Below are 27424 nucleotides of genomic sequence, written 5' to 3'. Positions count from 1 at the left end.
GGAATCACATCCTAAGGCCAGGAGCGTCAGAAGGGCTCAGGACCCAGCTGGGGACCCAGATTTTCCCAGTGGGCGTTGAACTCGTTAAAAAACTTGACCCTTATTTAGGTGTCTAAATGGGAGCTGAGTCTGTTGAAAATCTGTCCTCAATTGTTGGTGCAGAGCCCTTGAGCCCAACTCTGCTCAGGCTGGATTTTTTTATACAGGTTTCATTGCATATTTTTTAAAGCCTTTTGTTCATGCTTAAAGATGCCAGTAGCACTGAGTCCAAGGGGGAAAGGAGGCTGAAGGAGAGGATCTGTAACACGCCACTCAGCATGCCAGCTGGCTCCTCACTGCCCAAGGTGCTATGCTTCCTCGGGGCAGTTTTCTCTAACTCCTCCCTGGTATCCCTCTGTGGGAGATGCTGACGCCTCCAGGTCTGCATGCAAGAGATGCGATCAGCTCTGCTCAGTAGCTCATGTGCTAGGAATGGAACCCCTAAGGCGCTGTAGGGGCCGCTGCTGCTTCTCATCTCCCAGCCCTTATGTTAAAACTAGAGTTAGAGTGGTGCCCCACAGGATGAAAACAGCTTCCTGTCACGAATAAAGGAGGAGTAGAGGCACTGTTAGGGCATGCATCTCATGCAGGCAAAAGCACCCACTGATTTCAGAGTTTTATCCATTTATCAGAGTTTTATGATGGGGTCCTTTAAAGTGCAAACTTTAGGGCAGAGGAAAATGCCCCAGAAAGTGAGAGAGAGAATTGTTTCTAAATGGTTTACAATGTTTTCCTAAAGGTTTCTGGTGCATTAAGCTGGTTTCTCTTTCGGGGCCCAGACCTGAGGTCCTTACTAGAGCTGATGGAAAAATTTTCATTGAAGCAGTTCTCTGTCAGATGCTAATGAGGAGCAGCTGTTTTCAATATCCTAGGGAAATGGTTACTGACTAACACAAATATATTGAAAAAAATCTACTCTTCTAATTATTACACTGGAGCCCAGTTCCTCAAAGATATTTAGGCTCCTAACGTCCATTGATATCAATGGAAGTTGAACCTAAGTACCTTTGAGGATCTAGGCCGGAGTGCTTATCTTCTTTTCTTGTTCAATTGCCAAACCATTTCACTATAACACAAACAGGAAACACTGAGAAAATAAGATGTTTCACTTGGTACTAAGTAGCTGCTGCCCTCAAGGAATTTAGAAATAAAATATAAAATAAATTAAAATATTTCAACTACTAGATTTGTCATAATATGGCAAATAATGTTGTATTAGAACAAATCAATAATGGTAGGGGATAGGACACAATGTGTCATACTATCATGATATAACTTGATATCACGAGTCATTATGGCACACTGCTGCTAACATAGCATGAAATAGTGTAAACATAAAAGGAAGATACAACTAAACCAACAAGACCAATTTCAAACCAAAACATTATTTTTGAAATGAAATTTCTAAGTTTTTCTGGAATGGAACTTTCAGACTGTCCATTTCACAGGAAATTTGGAGAAAACTGGTTTTCATTCCAATTCAGATGGAGAACAATTTTTGAAATGATGACGTTTCCTACGAAATGGAAATGCCAAGTTTCAATCAGACAAAACTCCCCTTGACTTGCAGATTATGTCCCAGCTGAGAAGAGAGGGACTTTTACCAGTGAATCAGTCTGATTGGCTGCTACAAACTCAGTGTGTTGGCAGCAAAGAATCCACTCAGGGTTTTCCTTTCTGTACCTCAGGTGGCTGTGTGTTTCCTTGGGAGTTCATGCTAACTGCTGTCCCACTGTGTGTATTTTCCTTTACAAGTAGGAGAAATCCACTCACTGGTGCCATCAGTGAGTTTCTGGGAGATGTCTCCAGCTTGCGCACATCCCCCATGCCACACGGCATGATGGAGCTAGCACACAACGTCAGCAAGTTAGCACTTGTCAGCAAAAAAATGCGTGAACATCAAGAGAACTCCACCAAGAGGAGAGCAGTGAATCGAAGCCATGTGCAGCCGCAGCCAAACACTGAAAAACCCATCCTCTCAGCTGAGGAGCTCCAACTAAGCAGTGCAATGGAAGGAAAGGAAAGCAAGGAAGGGCAGGCCGTGGAACAGGGATTCGGTGTGAATACATTGCCACAAGGTTCTGGTATAAAGACGCTACAGGCTTTAAAAGCTGTTCAAGAAATAATCGACAAGGGAAGAGGGGCATCAGGAAGGGATCACACTGTTATCGCTCTGAAAAAGAAACGTGGCACTGGAAATAGCCAGGCTCTAAAGAACATTGTAGGGCTCAGTTTTAGCAAGAACTTGGCAGATAGAAAGGATACTGCTGAAGACTTGTTGAACCTCCCACAAAGCAGCAACTGTCAAGATACTAGGGTAGCTCATGACAGTAAGGACAGTGCCATTATCATCCCCATGCTCGATTGTCCGCTCACACCAGATGAGAGCACAGACATGGAATTGCTACCCAATGTGCAGTCAAGCAACTCTAAGCTTGCTGAATCTCTAGCAGGGGAGAAGGGTCAGGCATCTCATCCCAGAACCGTAAGACCCAGTGACCTGTCTTTTACCTCACTATGGGAAAAACCTTCTGGTGTTCCCAAACACTGCATCTCCATGGAGAAGGGCAGATGCAGCACTCATAGCCTCTCAGGAACCCTGCAAGGACCCTTGGACCCAGAGAGTGGAAAGGATGTGTTCTGTAGTATGGACAGTCTTTCTGTTCCCTTCCCAAGGAAGTGCCTGGGAACAGAAGTCCTCTTTTCATTGTCCGATGATGATGATGAGTAGAAGAGGAAGAATGAAGGGAACCAGTGACAAATACTTCAGCTGGGCCCCAGGAGCTGTTCACACTGACTGAGGGGGATTGGGAAAGCTTGCTTTAAAGAAAATGGAAGTATTGGAAGCTAAGTAGCTTTGAGAATAGAAACGTTGCCACTTGCTATTAACTCTTCTTACCAAGCCTTCTGCTAGTGTATTTCCAAACTTGTTCGCCATGGATTGACTCTGAAAGAATTTTAAGATGAACCATGTTTGAGGGGGTGGGGGGAAAGAGGGGGAAGCATTTTGTTGGAATCCGAAACTACCTGAGGTCACTGCCACTCACTTTTCGACTTGCAGGTGTGACAAAAATAAAAGGTCTGATTCTCAGTTACTGCACTTAGGCAGAAAAGGTGGGGAAAGGTGGCTTTAAGCCATCTTTAGGTTTCCTGTATCCAGCCTTTGGTGTAAATTATTGCAGCCAGAGAGCTGCCCTAACTTAAGCTGTGCTTCCCAATTGCTCCCCCGCCCCCCCCATGGGAACTGGAGAAAGATAGCTGTAGTGCAGTGGAGCGCACTTTGGCTGTGCCTCTGACACACCCTTGCTCTGTACCCTGTGTCATGGGGCCATTGTGGAGTGGTTACAGAGTTATTGCTCCTCCAGTTACCAGAGAGGACCAGCAGGTTTGCCCGGTGAGCTTAATAAACACATGGACCTCCCAGTCACACAACAGACATGAGCAGGGATGGTGGAGAGCTCACATAAAGGCTCTGCACTGGCTTGGCGGGCCCCCTGGTAAGGGGTATTCTCAGGGGGCCATTTCAACCCACTTTAAGTCCCCTTTATTCTGCCAGAGGAGCATAATAGGGCTGTAATGTAATGGAGAATTGGGCCCAGAATTCTTTAACAACGAACCTTTGTCCCAAAATTATTCCAAGGCTCCATTTGTGCAAAGCCATTGTGCATGCATGAAATGTGATGAATAACTGCCTCCAAAGACCTTCTTTACATATAATAGGCATCCGTGAATGAATTGACAAATGCTTTGTTAAGACCACATGATTTTGTGGTAGCAAAGCAAGTGGGGAATTGTTTTCTCTCCTTTGAGCATGCTAATGATGGTGTTTAAACCCACATTCGGGGCGTTGCATTCCTTTAGAAGCAGTTTCCATTATTGTTTTTGACACATAACATTTAGCTTGTGCTCACAATCATGGAGAGAATTGGGCTTTGGAAGGCAATTGCCTAGCAATATTACACAGCCAACCTCCACACCTATCTATCTCACTGCCTGAAATCAAGACCAAGCAGCCATCATCCCTTCTGTGGGTCCTGGGTCTCTAAAAGGAGGCAAACAATAACCAAAAGGGGTAAAATCTGCTCTGAATGAGTTTAAGCCAGAATCCCGACAGCTGCGTCATCATGTACCAGTGCAGCAGTGTCACTGGATAGAGGTTCATAAAGTCCAAGGCCAAAAGGGACCATTGTGATCATCAAGTCAGATCTGCATAACACAGGCCAGAGAACTGCCCCCAAATAATTCCTGTTTGAACTAGACAGATCTTTTAGAAAACCACAATCTTGATTTAAAGATTGACTGTGATGGAGCATCCACAACCACCCTCAGTAAATTGTACCACTGGTTAATTACCCTCCCTGTTAAAAATGTACACCTTATTTCCAGTCTGAATTTTCTAACTTTAACTTCCAGACCTTGGAAGTTGTTACACCTTTGCCTGCTAGATTGCAGAGACAATTGCCATATATTTGTTCCCCATGTAGGTACTTATAGACTGATCGTCACCCCTGAACCGTCTCTTTACATATGCCTTTGTCTTAATTCAAATGTGATCAAACCTAACACGTGGGAAAGTTTCCTGTTCACTGCTAGGCAGCATCCTATATCCAAACAGCTCTCAGCAGATCAGCTAGGATGAGGTGGCAAATATTCAGATTCCATGATATCTTCATATCCGTCCTATCAGAACAGCTTCATTGGCCTTCTTTGTGTCACAGATGTTCATCAGATGACTCCAGGGAGCTGAGAGTCCATGGGTCTGTTTGTATTCTGGCTTTATTGTGGAATGAATGGTACTGAACATGAGAGCTAGACAGGCACCGACTGTAAATCCAATGCCCCTTTCACTGTCTAATGCACTAATAATATTTTACTTAGATCTAACTTTATTTTACATGTTTTGGGTTCAATACTCAGCTTGCGTAAATCACATGAAACTCTGCTAATTGACACTATCTGGGGGATCTGGCCCTATTATATAAGCTGAGATGCTTGTGCTGCCGATAGTTAAGGTGGCTTAAAACTTTCCATTATAAGGCCCTGTTTTCACTTTTTTATAACCTTGCCAAACTTTAACCATTCAGGCTGGAATGTCGGGTCGTGTCTGCCTCAGGCTCAATATTTCAGCTAAAATGGCTCAAGAACAAGATTAGGGTAAAATGTTTTGCTAATATTAAACAAACAAACAAAAAACTTACAATTGTTTCATGGGGAGCTTTAGCACGTCCATGTTTTGGAGGAAGGACTTGAAATTTGGCAGGGGGAGTTGCCCTGCTGTCAGGTACATGACTTTTGCCATCCCCTATGAAAATCTGACCAAATTTGGCCAAATTGTAAGCCTTAAAAAAAACCTGCTGTTCACACATGCTCAGTAGAGACTTGTCAGAGCTTGTCAGTTAAATTTTCTGAAGATTCCATCTGCACTCGGTATGATCCAGCCCAGGGCTGCAGGGGCTGATCAACACTTTCCCTGCAATTGTGCCTCCTGGCTTCTGGGGTCCACTGTGGCACTGGGCCCCAGAACAGAGAGCAAGGCCTCCTGTGTCCCAGTGCCACCCTACTTGAGCCAGGCAGTGTGGAGAAGGCTACATGGGCATGGGCATGCAGAGAGATGAGGGATGGGGGTAGAGAGGAGATGGGTTGCAAGAGCCAGAGGTTGAATAGGAACAAGGGAGGAGGTGAAGAAGCTAGGAGTATATAGGGGCAGAGGGGAGGTGGTCGGGTTGTGGGGTGGTTAGATAAGAGGAGAGGGACTGAAGCTGGGGTGCAGCAGACAGAGGACGACAGCTAGGGGAGGCCGAAGAACACCAGACTGATAGTTTTGATTCTTGTTGCCTCCTTCAGCTGCTCCATATCAAGCAGCAGGACAAGATCAGAAATGAGGCTATTTGAAGCGAACCCAGCAATTGCATCCATCTGTACTGGTCGGCTGTGGCAGCTTTCTTGGTATGGACATACTGTAAGAACAGAACTCCAATGAATTCTGGAGTGTGTATACCAAGGGATGCCACTACACGCCGACAATCACAGGAGTGCCAAAAGCTTTGGTGGCATAACAAGATTGCTAGTGATGGACGTAAACAAAATGTACAATCAGACCACCGTAAGTGCCTTGCCAGAGATCAAGCTGGGTGGGGCTTGATTTGCAAGGAGACCATGTCCCCAAGGGATATGCCATGACGATGACGATAAAAAACCCCCAAAAACCAGTTAAAAAAAAAAGTGAAAAGAACATTAATGTTGCAAAGTCAAGCATTCCAAAAATTAGGAAATTAAGGTTGTCTATGCAACCTGTACGAGAGCAGACTCACCACTTGTGCGCCTCCTCAGAGTTAGGTGTCGTATAGCAGTTATTTCCTCTCTAGTGGCCCTCGCTGGTTGCTTCAGACCCGCGGTAGTCTCTCCTAATGCAACTCAGTGCTCTGGCTAGGTTATGTTCTAGCTCCTCACCTTCTGGGTAACAGAAAAAACAACCGACAGTCCAAAGTCTTCATCCCCAACTCTGGGCCCCCAGGGTCTTTGCACCCTTCTCTTAGGGTTTTCAGTCCTCCTTATCCCCTTCTTAAGGTCTGGTAGGGGAACCTAAGCCTTCCCACTGCAATCTGTTCTGTCAAACTCCTTGCTCCTGCCTTCCTGGACTTCTGTAGCTTTCCGCCTTCCAGACTTTTTCCTATAATCTCTCTAGCTTCACCTTTCTTTCAGGGCCAGAACTTGCAGGGCTGTGTAATCCCCAATGAATCCCAGACCAAGAGTACAAACTTAAACCAACTTCTGACCTCCTCAGGCTTGACTGTTAACCCCTCCTAAATTTCTCAGACTCTGTTCCTCCACTGAACACTTCCCAGGGCCAGCTCCCTGGAAGTCCAGATCCTGCCCTTTTTCCAGGACTCACCACCATAGCTTGCTCCACCCCCAGTCACTGTTCTATTTTTGTCCTGGCCTCTTGCAAACCTTCTATTCAGGAGAGGACCCCCAAATCATCTCTCCCCCAGGCTTCCTCCTCAGTCCTGCCAGTCTGTCCACACTCTCACACTGCACACACAGTTCTCTCTGCAGCCTCCTTCTGCTCCAAACTTTTTCCTTTATAGTAACTACCCAGATTCTCTCCAGCGGGGTCTCATCTTTAATTGGGTCTGCTTCCCTGGAACCAGGTGTCGTAATGGAGCTCTCCAGCTCCAGTTAACTCTCACCATAAATCTTAATTCAGCTCCCTTGTACATATGCATTATGATGCAGTCTTTAATTACATGATCACATACTAGTTTTTCCATGGGACCCCATCCTCATAGATTCATAGATATTTAGGTCAGAAGGGACCATTATGATCATCTAGTCTGACCTCCTGCACAACGCAGGCCACAGAATTTCACCCACCACTCCTGTGTAAGACCTCTCACCTATGTCTGAGCTACTGAAGTCCTCAAATCATGGTTTAAAGACTTCAAGGAGCAGAGAATCCTCCAGCAAGTGACCCGTGCCCCATGCTACAGAGGAAGGCGAAAAACCTCCAGGGCCTCTTCCAATCTGCCCTGGAGGAAAATTCCTTCCCGACCCCAAATATGGCGATCAGCTAAACCCTGAGCATGTGGGCAAGATTCACCAGCCAGATACTACAGAAAATTCTTTCCTGGGTAACTCAGATCCCACCCCATCTAATATCCCATCCAGGCCATTGGGCCTATTTACCATGAATATTTAATGACCAAAAACATGTTATCCCATCATACCATCTCCTCCATAAACTTATCGAGTTGAATCTTAAAGCCAGATAGATCTTTTGCCCCCACTGCTTCCCTTGGAAGGCTATTCCAAAACTTCACTCCTCTGATGGTTAGAAACCTTTGTCTAATTTCAAGTCTAAACTTCCTGGTGGCCAGTTTATATCCATTTGTTCTTGTTTCCACATTGGTACTGAGCTTAAATAATTCCTCTCCCTCTCTGGTATTTATCCCTCTGATATATTTATAGAGAACAATCATATCTCCCCTCAACCTTCTTTTAGTTAGGCTAAACAAGCCAAGCTCCTTGAGTCTCCTTTCATAAGACCTTTCTAAACAAGCCAAGCTCCTTGAGTGTCCTTTCATAAGACAGGTCTCCTTTCATAAGACAGGTTTTCCATTCCTCGGATCATCCCAGTAGCCCTTCTCTGTACCTGTTCCAGTTTGAATTCATCCTTCTTAAACATGGGAGACCAGAACTGCACACAGTATTCCAGGTGAGGTCTCACCAGTGCCTTGTATAATGGTACTAAAACCTCCTTATCCCTACTGGAAATACCTCTCCTGATGCATCCCAAGACCGCATTAGCTTTTTTCACAGCCATATCACATTGGCGGCTCATAGTCATCCTATGATCAACCAATACTCCAAGGTCCTTCTCCTCCTCCGTTACTTCTAATTGATGCGTCCCCAGCTTATAACTAAAATTCTTGTTATTAATCCCTAAATGCATGACCTTACACTTCTCACTATTAAATTTCATCCTATTACTATTACTCCAGTTTTCAAGGTCATCCAAATCTTCCTGTATGATTTCCCGATCCTTCTCTAAATTGGCAATACCTCCCAGCTTTGTATCATCTGCAAACTTTATTAGAACACTCCCACCTTTTGTGCCGAGGTCAGTAATAAAAAGATTAAATAAGATTGGTCCCAAAACCAATCCTTGAGGAACTCCACTGGTAACCTCCCTCCAGCCTGACAGTTCACCTTTCAGTAGGACCTGTTGTAGTCTCCCCTTTAACCAATTCCTTATCCACCTTTCAATTTTCCTATTGATCCCTATCTTTTCCAATTTAACTAATAATTCCCCATGTGGCACGGTATCAAACGCCTTACTGAAATCTAGGTAAATTAGATCCACTGCGTTTCCTTTGTCTAAAAAATCTGTTACTTTCTCAAAGAAGGAGATCAGGTTGGTTTGGCACGATCTACTTTTTGTAAAACCATGTTGTATTTTGTCCCATTTACCATTGACTTCAATGTCCTTAACTACCTTCTCCTTCAAATTTTTTTCCAAGACCTTGCATACTACAGATGTCAAACTAACAGGCCTATAGTTATCCGGATCACATTTTTTCCCTTTCTTAGAAATAGGAACTGTGTTAGCAATTCTCCAATCATACAGCACAACCCCTGAGTTTACAGATTCATTAAAAATTCTTGCTAATGGGCTTGCAATTTCGGGTGCCAATTCCTTTAATATTCTTGGATGAAGATTATCTGGGCCCCCCGATTTAGTCCCATTAAGCTGTTTGAGTTTCGCTTCTACCTCAGATATGGTAATATCTACCGCTATAGCCTCATTCCCATTTGTCATGCTACCATTATCCCTAAGATCCTCTTTAGTCTTATTAAAGACTGAGGCAAAGTATTTGTTTAGATATTGGGCCATGCCTAGATTATCCTTGACCTCCACTCCATCCTCAGTGTTTAGCGGTCCCACTTCTTTCTTTGTTTTCTTCTTATTTATATGGCTATAGAACCTTTTACTATTGGTTTTAATTCCCTTTGCAAGGTCCAACTCTACTTGACTTTTAGCCTGTCTCACTTTATCCCTACATGTTCTGACCTCAATAAGGTAGCTTTCCTTGCTGATCCCTCCCTTCTTCCACTCCCTGTAGGCTTTCTGCTTTTTCTTAATCACCTCCTGAGATGAAAAGGAGTACTTGTGGCATCTTAGAGACTAACCAATTTATTTGAGCATGAGCTTTCGTGAGCTACAGCTCTCTGAGATGCTTGCTCATCCAGCTTGGTTTACAACTCCTGCCTATGAATTTTTTCCCCTTTCTTGGGATGCAGGCTTCCGATAGCTTCTGCAGCTTTGATTTAAAATAATCCTAGGCCTCCTCTACCTTTAGATCCATAAATTCTTCAGTCCAATCCACTTCCCTAACTAATTTCTTTAATTTTTGAAAGTCCTCCTTCAGTGCATAGGACAGACCTACTCTTGGGATGAATCAGGGTTGCGTGCTGAAGGAGGTGGTTGTTTGCAGGATCTCTCAGTTGAGTGCAGCCCTGGGTTCGAGCCCTGCCTCTGCCACCAAGTTCATGAGCGATTCTGAGGAAGTCACTTAAACCAAACTTTTTACAAGTGGCCACTAAATTGTGTTTTCCTCATGTTCTGGGTGTCTAATGTGACAGCTGGCACCAGACTTGCAGCCATGCTGAGCATGTACAGCTGCAACTGAAGTGGCTTGGAGCTGTGCTTTGAACAGATAAAGTACACTGAATAATCATACATTATTGGTTCGTGGACACCAGCACTTAGACTGCAGTCTGTCCTTGGAAATTAAAGTCACCTGCTGCTCCTTAAAGACCTTCCCAATGAATTATGGAGACACCGGTCAAAGTTCCATAATTAGGGTTGAGTTTCCATTTTACTCATACAGCAGGCTCCTCAAACTAATGATACTTACTTTTTGAGTGCGAAATGAATTTTCTGAGCATTTACTAGTAAACCTGTATAATTAGCTTAAATGGAAATTTAAATTTAAACCTTGGTCTTTTAAGAACTTTAGCATCTGTCAATCTTTTCTTTGTCCTGAAAGAACTTAATAACAGAATAATACAGACTTCCCAGACAGTTAACATTATGCAGAGGCAGCATTTGAAGGAATTATGTTATAATTAAGCTAAGTTACTAGCAATTGTTTTTATCTAATTATTATGATTTTTATATCAAGTAAACGTACATTAAGAGAACATTCAGGTTGCAAAGTCAAGCACTCCCAAATTAGGAAATTCCAGAATACAGCCTTAATTCAGCCTTCTTGTGCATGTGCATTATAATGCAGGCTTTAATTACATGCTCACACATTTTTTTCTAAAGGACCCCTGCCTCACTCAGTGAATGAATCCAATATTTCTTCTTATCCTCATTCAACGTGTGGATCACAGGCTTATTTACCACACGCCATTCAAACCCTGCAGTGAATACAGAATTATTAGTTTCCTCAGGCATGTGTTCTCGCCTTACTAGTGGAGTGCTTCACAGACCTACTGAATCTATCTATACAACACCCCTTGAAGATTAGGTAGTGGTATTATTCCCATTTTACAGCTAAGGAACTGAGACACAGAGTGAGGCCAAAATTATCAGAGGGGTCCACTAATTCCAGGTACCCAATGTGAGACATTTAGGGATTAAACACACACCACTGCATCTTTGCTGCCATGACTCATGGTCCACAACACCCAGACAAGGCAACATCTGTTCACATATGGAGGCACAATGAGAATTCATCAAAAAAAAAAAAAAAAAAAAATTGCTGCTTGATAGTCTAGTTTTATTTTGCCAGGTGAGTCAAGAGTGGCAAGATCCAATACAAGAACATATTAAGACCCAAGGAAAGGAAAAGATCCACTGCAGACAGGATCTCTGAAGCAATACAGAGTTCCGAAGTCTGCACTCAGGGCCAGGGGGAACACAGAGAGAGAGAGAGAGAGAGAGAAAGTGCATCATAGACACAACTTCTAGTTGAGACTGTGTTGAGATTTTCCTTGAAACAGAAGTTTCTGTAATTTCTGGCGATAAAATGAAAGTGTTTTCATCTCCAAGTTTGCATAGCAATAGCTGCGGATAGAAGCAGACTCTCTAGGATGTTCACTTTTTGAAAAATTATCTAATTTTAAAAAATAAATATTTGAAAATTGGCCATTCTTGATACTCTACCCAGAGTGTCTCCCTTCTTTTTGCTCTTCTGTAACTTAAGAAATTCGTAACTCCAATATTTTGAAGGCATAACCCTTCTTGCTGCAATCAGCACGCGTCATACAAGCTATTTGAGCGTCAACATTTTGTATTTCATCTTTTCCTTTTGCAACAAGCCAACCCAACTGAGAGTATGGGTTATGCAGCTACTTCCATTCTCTACTGCTGCCAAGGTGCCCCCTCCCCAACCAAACCCCTGAGCCAGGGAAGGAGGGTGGCCAAGGAACAGAAGCAGCTGGGGAGTTGGGACGGATGGATGTGTGGTGGTCACTGGGGGGAAACCATATGGGGCCAGCATGCAGGCTGGTCGACTGTCCGTGACTTGCTAGCTGGGGAAACTCTGGCAGGAGAGTGGCTCTTCCAACAGCTTCAGATCCATGGTCTCCCTCTTGTCTGCAGTCAGCCTCAGATACCCTCCCTGACCCCCTGTAATTTGGGAAGGGAGAGCAAGGAGCGATGGTATGTGCCACAGGGTAGTTAGCAGCATATGGAATGGGGAGGGAGGGTGCACTGGGAGCAGGATTACTGGTGTAGCAGCCGGGGGACAGGAGCAGTCCTAAAGCAACTAACTCTAGTGCAGTACTAACCATGAGTGACTGCCCCAACCATGGCCTAGCCCCAGTACATCAGAGGGAGTGAGGGAGAGAATAGAGAGATCACTGGACTGGAACTTAGGAGACCTGGGTTCTATGCACAGCTCTGCCACTGACCTGCTAGGTGACCTCAGGTAAATCACGTCAATGCTTTGTTCCTCAGTTTCCCCAGTGAAATGGGGATGACGACGCTGACCTCCTTTGTAAAGTGCTTTAAATGCTATTGATGAAAAGCGCTTGAGAACAACTAGGTGTTTTTATTATAGAGCTGTGTCCTGGAGGCAGAAATTGAGCCCGTGGCTCCAGGAAACCCCATCCTGGCATACACACACTTTCTCCAATGCCACCCCTCAAACATGGGAGTAGCTTCCCATAAAACATCTGCAAGGTCTTTCCTCCTGCAGGCTCTTCCTCTGCAGTGATGTCTACAAAAAGAATTAACAGTGGTTAGGCAGCTGCTGTGCTGTGGCTGCTACTTTCCATGCTGACCACTGTTTCCTTGTACTCCCCTGTCCCTTTGGTGCAGCCCTTTGAGGGCAGGGATAGTCTTGTTATGAGCCCATGGCCCCTCTGGTGGTATGTTGGCTCATGCAAGCCATCTCCAAGTGACTAACCACCACAAGCATGGAGTGAGGGGACTTGGGTGGCCCTCTGCTCAGTGCAGCTAGCCTCCAAGGGGCCAGCCCACATATCTGCTTTCCATTGCTCCACTTCAGCGGCAGGCAGCCAGAGCCCCCTCGACCAATGAGGCAAGAGATGGCAAATGGCAGGTTGGCCAGTAAGGAGCCTCAAGGGTCCCGCAGTTGGCCAGGGGCTGTACTGGACTAGACGACCTCTTGATGGCCCTTCCAGTCCTACGATTCTATGGTCTTTGGACCATCGGGAGTATCAAGCGCTGCTCACTTTGGACTGGGGACCTCAGTCACCTGCTGGCAGCAACTCAACACATCTGCCCCGTTCCTACTAATGTCCTGAGTTTCCAGGTCCCAGTGATGGCCCCAGTAGATGCTGCCACAGCATCAGGGCAGCATCATGTGAGGATGAAGGGGAGTGACCTTGTGGACGCTCTTCAGTACAAAGCGAGCCAACCAGCCTGAGCTAGGGAGATGGGTACAAATATTGAGGGGAGATGTGAGAGTGATGGGAGGTGTAGCCTGCCTGTGAATCTCGGTTCTGAGAAGCCCCCCTTGGGACCAGACCCCATGTGGCCAGAAATCCTGGGGCTCCACAAAAAGCATGCCTTTAAATTGAAACTCCTGATCTTTTCCAACCCTCTCCTCTCCTTCCTACCGGGGCTGCTGTCCAAGGTCCGGGACGGCTGCCAATTACCAATTGCCGTGAAATAAACTGGGGATCAGGTTGGTGAACAGCCAACCCCTGACATCAGAAGCAGGTGCCTAACTTGTCAGGTGCACTGCAACTATGTCACCCCCTATGTCTAAGGGCGATCCATAAACCCAAAGAGGGAGCTGTAATTAGGCCCTGCCCTGGCTGTCCTGCTCTCATGGGGATTGGCCAATAGGTATGCACAGCACTTGTCTCCATGAGGTCACAGGGAAGCAGCAGTTTTGAACAATATATAAAATCTGCAGCCTTGTTCCCTTTTGTTGAGAACCATCTCTCAGCTTTAAAGACCCAAAGAAGCAAGCTGGGGGCAAAGAGAGAAACTGCTCAGACTTCAAGGGTTTGCTCCCTCTGCCTGATTACACAACCAGGTTTTTACTGCCCAGAAAATTGTAAGTCTAAAAATGCAAGAAGATACAGAGTTTAAAAATAAGACTTGTCTTTTGAAAAAAATTATACAAGCTGGGTAGATCCACAAGAAGCCACCTATCTATCCTTAGGCAAAGTAAACCTATGCAACACACTGCATACTGAGCCTTCTAGCCAGCAAGAGTCAGTGCTCAAGGACAAACTGCAGTGTCTGACAATGTCCTGCTTCTGCAAAAGGTTCAGTGCCTTTAGGTAAGTTTCCAGCATGGTAGCCAGAGACACTTAGCAGTACATTGAAACGCCTCCACTCTGCAGGATGCAAAGGTTAGTTTCTCTTATCTCAGAGTCCCGCTCATGTGGCTCAGAGCGAGGCTGGGGTGGGCACTGTGGGCAAAGTCAGTTCCATGGATGGAGTTTCAGCCACCGGGGCTGGACTGGGTTTGCGAAGCTCCAATTTCTCGCTGAGCTGGTTATAAAGATCCTTCACAGCTTCACCGCTCTATAGAATGAGCATTGGGAAAACAAACAAACAAAAGAAGAGTCACACTTCATTCTAGCTGTTACTAGCTGGAACACTAAGTACTAGGACTACTGGAAGTGTTTCAACACAGAGGAAAGTGGGAAGAGTAAGTCATGATATAATTAAGTCAATACTCCAGACACTCTGAAAGCTGCTAGTCTAAACAGAACATAAGCCCTAGTAAGCAGCTTCAGGGAATGCAGTTGCCTTCATCTGCAATTACTTTTCCTTTTGTGACCCTTCTTACCTGCTTGGTAGGTTCCAAAGCCTTCTGGAGTGATTCTAATTTGGTAGGTGCCACTTTGTGATGCAGGTGAAGTAGCAATCTTAGCACGTGTCTATGGACGTTCTCTTTTCTGTAAAGAGCAATTGTAAAGTGGTGAAACCAATGTACAGAACACAACCACACGTTAGAGAGAAAGTTACAGCAACAACATCAGAGCAGTGCCTGGGTGTTCAAACACTGGGAGTTTTGTTCTCAATCATCAAAAATACTTAAGTTGTAAAGGAATTGCTTGCATGCTACAGGATGTTATGCTTCTATAGGCTTGCCAGGAATTAATACAAGCGTTTAGAACTACTAACAGGTTATTTATGTGCATTTATAAATTAGAGAGCTGAAGTTAAATCTAATGTTTAAAGCAGAAATTTGATCTGCTACTGCACTGTAAGGAGGATGTTGCCCCACTGCACCTTCTGTCTCTGAATAACAGTTTAGGGTTTGTGTAATCATTTATAATCAACACTTTCTCTTTTCAGCGATTTTATTGCTACAGAATTGGTTGCAAAATCTAAACATATAAAAAACCACCACAACAGCTATCATAGTCCTTCCAGTGTGAGCTAAGTGAAGAATCTGCAGACAGGCTAAACAATAGCTCAGAGAGGTGTGAACTGTCCCATTCATCTTGTAAATATTGTGCTTTCTGAAGACGGATGTCAGTTACCTTGAGCAGGCAGTGAGGAAGAACCCATCAAAGAGACTGGTACAGAAGTCCTCCAGCGCAAATTCATCACCCAACAACGTTAGGTTACCGGTGAGCAGGTGCAGGAAAATATCACTGAAGGCCAGGTCACTGAATGTCTCAGCTGCACAACATGAAGGACAATGACTGACAGGCAGGCAAGCATTTGCCTGAAAGCTTTACCATATTAGGAGAAGACGAGCCTGCTGAATAACTTTCTGTGCACTTTTCTGACTGGCCACTGCAGGTGGCTCACTACCCTACCTAGGTATAAAGGGAGGTGGGAAAGAACCCAGGATGTGGGCTGAGCAGCCACAGAGGAAGAATTCTGGGAGCAACTAAGCCTGGGCTAGATTCGGTGTTGTTTCATTGCGAGTTCCTTTTTTGGATAAAGTGGAAAGTTCTGATCCACTGAAACTTTTGGGGACTGTTTAGAGCAGGAAGCTACCAGCTCAGAGAGACAATTTATCTTCTAGTAATATTCCAACCAGCCTACAGCTAATCACATTGCTAGTACAGTGACTTTCATCCAAAGAATTACAAACATTCAAGAATCTTCACAAAACTCCTGCTCGGTAGGAAAACATCACCACTGAACAGGTAAGTAAACTTGTGGGACTTGCAAAGGCTCACACAGTGAATCACTAGCAGACCTGAAACTAGAATCCAAGAGTTGTCAACACTAACCACACTCATCCCCATAGCCCTTATATTCCTCCTTCTAGGCCTTCTATATGTGACAAGTGGGTACAAAACATAAGAGGAAAATAAGACTCACCTAGTGCTGGCAGGAGCCTGAGAAAAGCATTCTTGTTCCTCTGTTTAGTTATGTGAAGTATGTAATATAGCCCAACCTCACAGGCTATTCTGTGCTCCTGAAGGAATCTGTTATGGCACAAACAAAGTTTCTTAACCAATAGAACAAGAACCCATATACTAAAGAGGACCTTAAGAAGACAGGATCCACAGCCTGGAAGCCACAGAGTAGGAAGCAGGGAAATGTCTCAATAGCTAACCTGAAGTCTCCTGTGAAGTGGTGGCTAAGAGAAAAAGTGTTCAGATCTATGAGAGCTGTCTGCTGCCATAGCCCAAAGAAATAATTATTCAACAAACATTGTTTACTTTCCAATAATCAACTCTAACTGAACAGTTAATAATAAGAAGGAAGCTTTAGGATCAAGCTAAACACAATGGAAAATCTGATTCTGCTTCGTTTTAAAGTTTCCCAACTCAGACACCAATTCTGCTACGAAACAGTTGTGACCGTGATTCTAACTGGATGTGCTATTCTGGGTACGGCCATTCAGACAAGAACAGTACTGGGAATAAGTGTAAGGTCTGAACATAACTGAGCATACAGAGATCCTTTCTGTCTGCTTTGCAAAGAGAAACCCTGAGAAGTTTCCTTTTTTGACCTCCAAACCTTTAGGATTTCAAAGAGAAACTGAAGTCCTCTCATTGCATGTATAGTCATCTTATTTCTAGTGCATTTGAAGGTGCTCATTCTCTTGCTAATAAGTATTGGTGGTCAGTCCAAATGCACGTAAATTCAATAATACCATGAAAGCAGCCACTGTACTCTTCTTATGAAGGACACACAAATGTCTCCTTTATTTGAAAACAGCAATGCAAAAAAACCTTACTCATTTGTTTTGCAAAGACTGACCTGAAATGTCAGAACAAGAAACATTAATGTGATGGTCCACCTCCTTGGGCCAGGCCTATATAAAAATCAACAGTAAGAAATATTGCTCCACCAAGGTTGCTTCAATGTTTTCAAATAGAGAGGACACTGAGAACTTGATGAGAGGATGACACAAGCGCCATTTCCTTGAAAATGAGGGCAAAACAATCTGATGTGCCTAGTTTAAAAACAGTGGTGATGATCAGTCACTCACACCTCCCTAATTCCGTTACTGCTGAGCAGCAGCCATGTTTGTTAGTCACAGAACTATTCTCTTTCTAACCACTATGAAGGCCTGAACTGATCTTCATTCTTCCATGGGTAACCAAAGCTTTAAGTACTATAGCAAACCTCTTGTGCTTTCACTCCAAGGTCTCTTTAACCCACTTATGCACCATCTGGTTTAAGCAGCAGTAGCTCATGGTTAATTAATTTTGGCAGCATGTTACACAGCGAAATTTTCTTTTTAATGTCAGCTCTGTTTACAACTGCTCTCCTCAGTAGGGTCCATGTAGAAATAACTCAGGCCAAAGGCACCAAGACAATATTATTCTATTCTCATAGGCCCCGATTCAGCATAGGCCTAACTTTATAGTCAGTGTGACTACTCGTGTACTTAAAGTACCCTGCTGAATCAGGTCCTTAGTGTTTTATTCTGTTTCTTGTGCAGTTGACTTTCAATCTGAGCCCTTGATAAAAAGGCCACAGTATTTGAGCTCTCTGACTGGAAACTTCTAAACTGGACAGCACCCTCACTGACTCCAAAGCAGCGCTGCCTCTCTCATACTTCTTGCCAGAGATCCCTTGTGCTCCCTCTATTGATCTATTCAAGATCTGTGGTTTTTCTGGTGTCTTTTTAATCAAGTGTTCCACTGACAGAGCTACATGAATGGAACTGAAGCCTTGAATTAGTTAGGGTTAATTCTTTTCTCTTAATTGTGCCAGGCTTCTTCTATAGTATAGCTTAGCTACCTAAAACTACGTCTATACTACAAATTACTTCAGTGCAACTTACATCACGCAGAGGTGTGAATAATCATGTAGTGTGGACATAGCCTAATGCTTTGCTTTGAAAAAGGATCTAATGTATGTAGGTTGATGACATACTTGGTAAAAGCTTCGGGAATGGTGCTGGGGTAGGGAATTGGCCCTTTCTCTTCTGATGGCAGTTTCTGATCTACGTTGAATGTGTAGTCATCCACCACAAAAGACATCAGCATCGGCAAGAACTTGGTGATCAACTCATGTTCCTTAGAGGGGGAAAAAAGCCATTGCAATATAAAAAAAAAAAAAAAAAGTCTGCATGTATGTAATTTTCCATCCAAGAATCTCAAAGTATTTAGGTAAGCATGTAACATTCCCATCATACAGCTAGAAAAACTAAGGTAAACCATTTACCTATGACCAGACAGCATATCAATGGTAGACAGGAACATAAAACACTGGTATCCAGACACCAAGTCCCTGCTCTAACCACTGACCTCTCTTTTCATGTCCTCCAGTAGAATATAAAGAGTTAATGAGAAAACTATCCTTCACTTTGTACACAAAAAAACTACTGAATGAATTTTTTGCTGTAACAGAATTACCCGGTGATACACACATCTGGTCTAGAGCACCTTATCCTGTATTATTGCAAGTGCTGGACACAGAGGGTCTGGGTAAGGACAGAGTAGTATGCTAATGAGTACAAGCCATCTTGCTAATTCCCTGAACCAGTATTAACCATTACACACTTAGTCATGCTCCCAGGAGGAGTGCCAGGGGAAAGTTCACACTCATTTCCTCCATTCCCACAGCAGCTGAAAATTACTTATTTTATATCAAATTAAAACAACGGGAAGTGGCAGCGTACGGAACCACCAAAAGTTCATTAAAAATGAAGCAGGTTGTGGAGCTTTCGCCATACAGCACCAGCAGGTGAAGAAGGAACCTTTCAATTAAGCTATGAGGTAAGCCCAGGCTCTGTCGAGGGCCATGTAAGCACCTAATCACCTTAGTATCTGACTATTCATGCACAACCACCTCAGGTGCTGAAGCAATTTGTATAGTAGGGGGTGCTGAGAGCCATTGAACCAAACTGGAAACCCTGTATGTGATGGAAACCACTTCAAGGCAGGGGGTGCAGCAGCACCCCTAGTTCCAGCACCTATGCAAACACCTATGGAAAACGTACATCACGGAGGTAAACGTGCAGTCAGCTAGCAGTTTATACGGTCAATGCCTCAATCACCCTCCCTGGGAAGAGCTGCCCCACTTTGCAGCACAGAACAGAAACCGCAGTGGAATTTTTAGAGGTCCTCCCACTGCCCAGTATTGTGGTTAACCTCTCTTCTGTAGATAGCTGAATAGAACTTCTCCCAGAGCTACCAAACCTGTTCAGAGTGCAGGCCAGAGGGAACGTGGCAGGAGGGTCACTTGAGCGATCCAAAATATGCTTCCCAGGGGTGGACTGTGCTACCTCCACACCATCCCTATCACAACACTGGGGAGGCAGAAGTGCTAGCCCCTGAACGACAATGCAATGAGCTGCTATTACACTTCAGGGCCAGCCCCAGCAATACTATTTTCACATTCATTCTGATCTACAGTCTCGCCATGTGGGCGGAGATCCCGGGAGTTATGAGCCATTGGTGCTGAATTTGTTAGAGGTAAAACTGAGATATAAAGAAGTTAAAGCCCAGATGTTTAAGACTGCAAAAAAAAAAAAGGGGGGGGGGCGGAATTTCCAAGAGGACCCACTTGTGTACACTCTCAACCTATTGGTGCATGCAAATGCAAGGTGTCATCTGTACAATCAGGACGTTTACAAATTCTGCAAGTGCTTATTAGAGGCATTTGGAAAAGGTGACACTGAGGAGTCTTTGAGAAAGGGGAAGACAAAGAAATCAAAGAGGAAATACTCTTCAAGAAGCTTACCATTTTAGGCTCCCTGAAAACTTGGCTGTCAATCATGTCCCAGGCTCCCTGTCCCAGAGACAGCATCCTTAGCAGCAACAAGAGGTCTGGACTTTCCTGGAAATTCAAATTTAATAAAAGTTATGTTCTTCCACAATTCTCTACATGTTGGAGATTTATTTGGAAGTCATTTATATTCAGTGGTTTTCTTGGATTCAGAAGCATTATCCAGAGACATTAGATCACAAATACTGCTAGGGGATGTCAATTTCTATGATTTAAATAATGAATTATAGCTCAGAGGGCCCCAAACAGCTGCAAAGGCTACAGAACACACCTCAGTGTAACCTTTTACAGTGTGCTTGGAGATATTCAGGCCATCTGATCAGACAATTGGCTAGAGAACTTTCAAAAACAATTTGACATAATAAAGTACAATATGTGGCAGAATGAAACTATACGTGTTTGTCAGTAAATATCCAATACCGAGTGTTTAAAAATGATATTAGCCTTTTTGCAAGCTTGAAAGGATAAAAAGAAATGATTTAATTTGACAATGAAAAAGCAGCGCAAGGGATGAAATATAGGAAGGGTTTATTTTAGATCCTTGTATGGTTCCCATCATAGGATGAGTCCTGATCCACTGGGGGCAAAGATTCATGTTCTTGTTGCACAGACTGTGAGTACTCAGTTCATACCAGGGAAACTGAGGATACAAACTGCAGACCGCATTCTAAGTCCTTTCTAGGTCTGAACGGTGGTCACTTGCCAGCCAACATTACCGGTGTAATTCTGCCTCCCCTGCCAAACAGGGGCAGCCAAACACAGCATTACAGAGAGCGAGTGCCTCACAAAATTAAGTGTATAATCTTCTTCTCCGAGTGGGTGATGTAAATGTAGAGCAACAACTATAATTTTACATTCAGATGGGTCAATAAAATGTACAAGAAAAATAACTCTCCAGTTACACCATTCAGCAGGAATTGACTTTATTTTATCCCCCTACCATCAGCAAAGCAAGACACCAAGTTTAGCACAGGGAGTAAAGAATGCTGTAACTGAAGCAGGAATTCAAGTAGACAGAAAGCAGTTGCCTGCAAGTATGCATAATTAGAAGAGCATGTAGCTAGTAGAGAGTGAGAAAAGTTAAGGGGCACTGTCAACTTGGAAAAATCACATTTGTCTGAAAATTGTGTACCTACCATAATTACACGACACCTAAAATTACTACAAAATGTATGTTTTTCCTCTTTTTCAGTTTACCTGTGCATTTGACAGCACACAGTCTCATTGGTTCTCCTGTAATGTCAGTCAGTTTCTCCCTTGCTGTAAAATGCAGTCTCATTATAACCAGAACAGGGCTCATTTGTAATCTGTGCAGGTTTCTCAGACTCACCCTGGGTAAGGTGTCTTGCCCAACCAGCTCTTGCAGATGCCGTATGGTACTCAGAGCTAAGGTGTTAATGGCAAAGGGATCACACAAGATCATTGATAAATCCCTAAGGGAAACAGAATCACAAATGCATTTTATATATACACACTAACAAACCCCATGGCCCAACCACACACCCAGCCATAGTCTACCTGCTTCTCAAGAAAGTATTTGTATTGGAAAAAACAACCTTGGTCATGTCCATTTCTTGTTGTTCAACCTGTCCAATCTGAGACACTATACATAGGCTCAATGTATATTTAAAGGGAGACTGCCAGGTTAAAAACCTATGAGGGAAGGAAGACATGCAGCAAAAACTATAATGATAAAACCTAATTGATTATATCAACTGAAATATGTTTCTGCCTTAGATCACTAATTAGATGCTTAAAAGTGGTGAGTCCCGCCTGAAAAAAAAACAACAACCCCTTTAACTTTTATTTTACAGGCCACTGACTAGAGTTACAGGTTACTGGGATAGCATACTGAGAATAAACCTGTCGTCTTGCTGAATGCACTAAGAAGGACTGTGTTTGGCAATGATTGGTTTTGTTACTAGACACTTGTGGAGAATTAACAACTGAAGTAATTCTCAGCCATTCTGGATAATGGGAGCAATCCCTGTCAATCCCTCAGTTTCATGAGCCTGAACTGCTCACCCCAGTACTTGTTCTTGTCCTTTCTTCACTCCATCAAGAAACCCTTGCAGCTCTCGAGCTCGCTTGTTATCCACAAACTTCTCCCGAATGCAGGCATCCAAGCACCAGGTGAACTGCAAAGAAAGGAAACGTTGATGACACACTCATGGCAACTCCTCTAAACTAGCATTACAATATATGAATCACCTCAAGGCTTCAAAGTAACACTGTTGGCTCGATATTTAATTAAATACACCTTTAAAGGCATAAGCCTTTCCTCCCGTTCCCAACAGTTGTACAGAGGCTGCAACATTAGATACACCAAACATAAGTTTTAAGACTCTTGCCGACTTTTCAAAGGCTTCAGATCTAGTGACAAAACAGGTCCTTAATCGGCGAGCCTTTTGCATTAAGCTCCTACAGGTATTCGAATTATATTCAAATGCCTCCATCAGTGCAACAGAACATGGGTTCATGTGGCAGCATGTGAAGGGGGAAGACAAAGTTTCCCATCCACACAAACAGCATCAACCTCTGACCAGCAGTATCTGCTGCTTGCACAGTCCTGTGTATGTTGGGAAGTTCTAGAGGGAGTCGGACGTCAGGAGCAGAGGAAGCCCAGCAGACATCCAAACACACAAGATCGCTCTATGAAGCTGCTGTTCAGCAGGTTCAACTGGCATCACCTTTTCCTCTCCCACAACAAGCACTGCCTGAAAATTAACACGTACTATATACCATGTAGTATGTGAACATATCTCATGGCCATACACGAAGGAGTACATGGTAACTGAGGGGGCAATATCACTTGGTGGTAAAAACATGGGATTGGAAGTCAGATGATCTGGATTTTATTCCTGGCTCTGTCACTGACTTACACTGGAAATTTGGACAAGCCATAACCCCTATGTGTTGGTCTCCCCGTCCATATTAAAACCACATAATCCTCACAACGATGTTGTGGGTCTTGATCAATTCATGTTTCTGAAGTGCGCGGAGCCCACTGTGCAGGTGCTAAATATATTTCTCATCACTGGTATCTTTTCTTCAGAAACACACATCGCATGAGAAATAAACTTTGTAAATAATGTAACCAGGACAGAAGTGTAGAGAATAGAATGTGACTCTGCATTTATAGTGGATGAATGACTTAATTCACATTATAAATGCCAATGCAGCGCTAAATAAGATAGCAAAACTTCTTATATTTTAATAATTATTAATTTTAGCTCTTTATATTTCAAGATCCATAGCACTTCACAAACTAAACTAATGAAATGCGATCACTTCTGGGCAAAGAGCATCAGGTTGTGCATAGGACTGTGCACAACAAGGAGGGGAAGGAAACTTTGTCCAAGAACACTGGGGCAAACCAATGGCATGAACTTTGTTTTTGGCAGCATCCATGTAGGTGAGATGGTACACTGCTTTTTAAGATTTTATACCAAGCACCACAGACAGCATGATGAACAATTTGTCTACCACGCAAAGACAAAGGGCTTTGTTAACACTGCTGGGATTTGAACCTGTCATTCCAAGGACTATAAGAATTTCAGACTTGAGGTTTGAACCACTTTCTATACCTGAAGATAATATCCCTTCTGGGTTATTGACCTTCAAGGCAGCAGGCACAAATGAGAGCTGCTCAGACTGAAAATTCCGAAGTACTACTTGTGCCTGGTCCATCTATTCATTACCTTGTGACAGGGGTCAACAGTACAGATCTCGCTGATGTCCAGGTCATGCAGCGACATCAGGAGCTCTGCCCGTAGTGTGCAGTAATGGACATTCCTTGTCCGAAGGAACAATGTTCTTAGGAACTGTAGCACCATGTCATATAGCTTCACATTCTTCCCAATCATCTGTGTCAGCTTCTGAACCACCTAAAGCCCAAATGGAAAAACGCACACTTAGTACCAAAAGATTTTCCTACATGACAGCTTTCAAACTATTTCATTATTTGCTCCATCAGTTGTGGAATGCCTGAACTAAAACATAGAGCTTTAAAAGACATTTCACACCAGACTTTTTCAGCATTTCAACTCCATTTGTGCTTTAATTGTTTTTTGTCTAGACTTTTGTAATTGCAAGACCTTCTGTTCCCTTTGCTAAACAATCTGACCTGTTATACCATGTATACCAGTAGGAATTACTTTTGCTGTAAAAGTGATCTTAGGGTTTTATACTGCCATCTATCACCATAGTTCCAGAGTGCCCACCACATAAAATCAAAAGTAATAACAAAGTCCCTAGAGACTTCATGGAGTATCTGGCATTCCTCCCTTTTTGGAGTAAAAACACTGCTTACGGCATAGATTTTGGGTTTTTTTTTTTTTTTTTTGTTTTAACATTTTAATAAAATGCTTATAGTGGGAGTGTCTAAAAGCCCCACTGCAACAGACACTCTACAATTACATAGGAAGGCACAATCCCTGCCCTGAAGAACTTACAACTGAGTTTAAGACAAGTTAACGAGGTAGTATGCAGCAGGAGGGAAGAGTGGCTGGGGCGAAGGGAACATTAATAAGATCACACTGTCCCATAGGCTAGCTACATATGCAGCTTTTGAGGCTTCTTCCCAATTTTTTGTTGAACTATTACGATTTTCTTCAAAAACAAAATAAAAATGGTAAAACCCCCAAACCCTGATTTAACTGCCAAGGGTGCTTAGATACTGTAACGATGGGCATGGTATTAAATCCCAGACTGATAAACAGAACTGGGGGAAAATATTATTGGCTAAACATTTTGTTTAGCTATTTAAATGTTATTTTAAAAAATCTGCTTAAACAAAAGATTAACCTATTACTTTATGTCATGAGGTGCTATTCTAATATAACAATACTGAACATTATGTTTATTTGTAACTATTAAATATAAGATTGACCTGTTGATTTGATTAAGAATTGTTTAATGAAGATGAACTAACATTAAATAACTAGCCAAAATATTTAAATAATTTTTTTCAGGTGGCAGCAAAGTTGTAAGGCCAGATGGACACTCAATTATCTGATGATTGGCAGTATAGGAACCCAATATGCTCCCTTTTCAAGACAGAGATTGGAGAATTCCATTCCAAACTTCACTGTAAAAGTTCTCCCTGCTCTTACCTCTCCCTGACGTCTCATTTTTGGAGAGGGACTGAAGAAGTTGTGCAAGACAGAGAGATCACTACTAAAGAGAGTGTTTTCTTTCTCCAGGATGTACTGTTTCAGCAATGGGGACACCTCATCACCAAACAGAGCTTGGTTATCCTGCCAGATCTGGCGCTTCACCTCCACGGCACATGCTTTATATAAATCCTTATCCGCCATCACTAACTTCAGTTTCTTTTCAGGGACCTGCAAACAACAGTGCAGTGTCAGTAAAGAGTTTAGGGGTTCACCTACCTGAATGTTAAAATGGTAGGTAGTTGACTATAAGGCAGATCTAAATCACAACCTTGCATTGGCCAGTAACATCTACAACCAGTGCAATTAAAACCCAAGGCAACAGCAGAGACCCTTCTTTCATGACCCTGCCCCTTCAATACCACCCTGGTTTTAAAAGTATTTAGCTTCTTAGAGAAAGCATCACACTAGCACTAGTACAGGTTTTGAAGCTATTACATTAAAGATGCACTAGTGCCTTAAATGAAGAGTTGTTTCCTTTTAAGTACCCTTTTCCAGAAATATTGCCCCTTTTTGAAATCTAGCTGCATCCTTAAAATACTTGCCATATAAATCAGTTCTGGAAAAGTCCCCTACCACTGAGCTCAAACTATTTTTGGGAAGGATGGGGGGGACATGCACATTTTAAAAATAGAAGAACAAACTTCTCTCTCTAAATTAGTGTGTACTTTATGAAATATGAAAATATGAAATGCTTTTTGAACTACATTAAATTAACTGATATGAGAATCAAACAAAGCATAAGCCAAATTATCTACCAGTGAATGATAAATTGACTGAAGAGTTTGCAAACGTGGCATACAGCCCAGCTAACAGCAGAGAATGAAAGGGGCTGTAACCAAGAGATGCAAGAGATTTTACCTTGGGCAGGTGTTTCATGACACACATCACCACAGGCTGTATAGATGGCATCTTGACCAAGGAAAAGCTTTTCTCCAGCAGATCCTCCAGCTTTTTGTATCTGGAAACATGCAAGCAAGAAAAGTTGCCAGGTAAAGTTTTCAAAACTCCTGAGTGACTCTTTAGGGTCCTAAGCGCTTAAGTCACTTTTGAAAAAGTGCTTAAGTCACTTTAATTTCTAATGATGATCAGTAACACACCTTTCCTCAACCTTTCCTTCTGAGGCAATGGCTGAAACTCTCTCTAGCAATTTCTCTCTCAGCTCATCAAATACAGACTGATGAAATTCCAGCCTAGGAGTACCATGGAGGTCCAAGAATGGCAGAGCAGACTGGAGAGAGGGCAGAAGGACTCCATTTTCTGTCTAGCAAAACAAACACCATACAGAGTTATAAGTCTGGATTAAACACAAATTCTTATTGGCAATAAATAACAAGAGAGAGTACTAAAATGACTTATGTTAAGAAAAAGTAAGCACTCAGCTCAATTTAAATGGTCGTTATTGAGTAAGAAACAATATAACATTTTAAAAAAAGTCCTTAGTTATGTTACTAGCACTAGCATAATACTATTAATGATGAAATAACTTAAAAGTCTAGTACACTTTTCATCACTGATGCCATTTATTTACTTTTTAACTCAACGAGGGCAATGAAGACAGACTAGCAAGTTTCCTTTTCTAGTTCTCATGCAATAGTGCAACACTGGAATGTGGACACACTAGCACAACAGAGTCCTTGTCCATCCCTCTGACTCCTAGACACGGGTAGTAAACAGTGCAGAGGACTGTTTATTTGTTTAAAAAGTATTGCTCCATTAAAATTTATCCATTTGTATACAAAAACATTCACAAGTTTTTTTTTTAATTTTAATTATCCTTAAATCTGGGGCATGAAGTACCTTACAATGTTTCTCTAATCGTTCAACAATCTACCAGGACTTTTAAAACGTATGCATTTGGCTAACTGCCACTGCTGAAATATACCAAAGCTTTGCTAAATGCCCAATGCCCCAATCCTAAAAACACTGAAGCATTGTGTAACTACACATGCAATAGTTCCATGAAGTTTTAGAGATGCCACGTAACATACACAGTCAGCTTTCATTTGTATTACAGAAAATTACATTGCAGAGGTGAAAAGATACTACAGAGCGCCAG

At 42.9% G+C, this 27424-nt stretch overlaps 1 protein-coding gene across 4 annotated transcripts in view; it reads right to left on the bottom strand.

The window, feature by feature from the left end:
• The window catches only part of NELFB (negative elongation factor complex member B), a 52847-nt gene that overhangs the window by 24516 nt on the left and 907 nt on the right, over positions 1 to 27424 (bottom strand). For 2 of the 4 annotated variants that reach the window (XR_012642157.1, XM_074974212.1), the window contains exons 2-12: positions 26466 to 26629; positions 26227 to 26326; positions 25306 to 25536; positions 23893 to 24078; positions 22217 to 22329; positions 21522 to 21624; positions 20147 to 20242; positions 18335 to 18477; positions 16322 to 16428; positions 15526 to 15667; positions 14826 to 14934 (exon numbers count right to left, since the gene is read on the bottom strand). Coding sequence is in view for 3 of the 4 variants with exons in the window: in XM_074974212.1 (XP_074830313.1) it covers positions 14826 to 14934; positions 15526 to 15667; positions 16322 to 16428; positions 18335 to 18477; positions 20147 to 20242; positions 21522 to 21624; positions 22217 to 22329; positions 23893 to 24078; positions 25306 to 25536; positions 26227 to 26326; positions 26466 to 26629 (1494 nt within the window). In the remaining variant the exon portion in view is untranslated. Of the gene's footprint in view, positions 1 to 6462; positions 6493 to 11293; positions 14558 to 14825; positions 14935 to 15525; positions 15668 to 16321; positions 16429 to 18334; positions 18478 to 20146; positions 20243 to 21521; positions 21625 to 22216; positions 22330 to 23892; positions 24079 to 25305; positions 25537 to 26226; positions 26327 to 26465; positions 26630 to 27424 lie in introns of those variants that run through there. The other 2 variants (XM_074974214.1, XM_074974213.1) reach the window with 2 other exon arrangements.

The sequence above is a fragment of the Natator depressus genome, chromosome 16, assembly GCF_965152275.1.
Source record: "Natator depressus isolate rNatDep1 chromosome 16, rNatDep2.hap1, whole genome shotgun sequence".
NCBI classification, from domain to species: domain Eukaryota; kingdom Metazoa; phylum Chordata; order Testudines; family Cheloniidae; genus Natator; species Natator depressus.
This window is presented reverse-complemented; position numbering and strand designations above follow the sequence as displayed.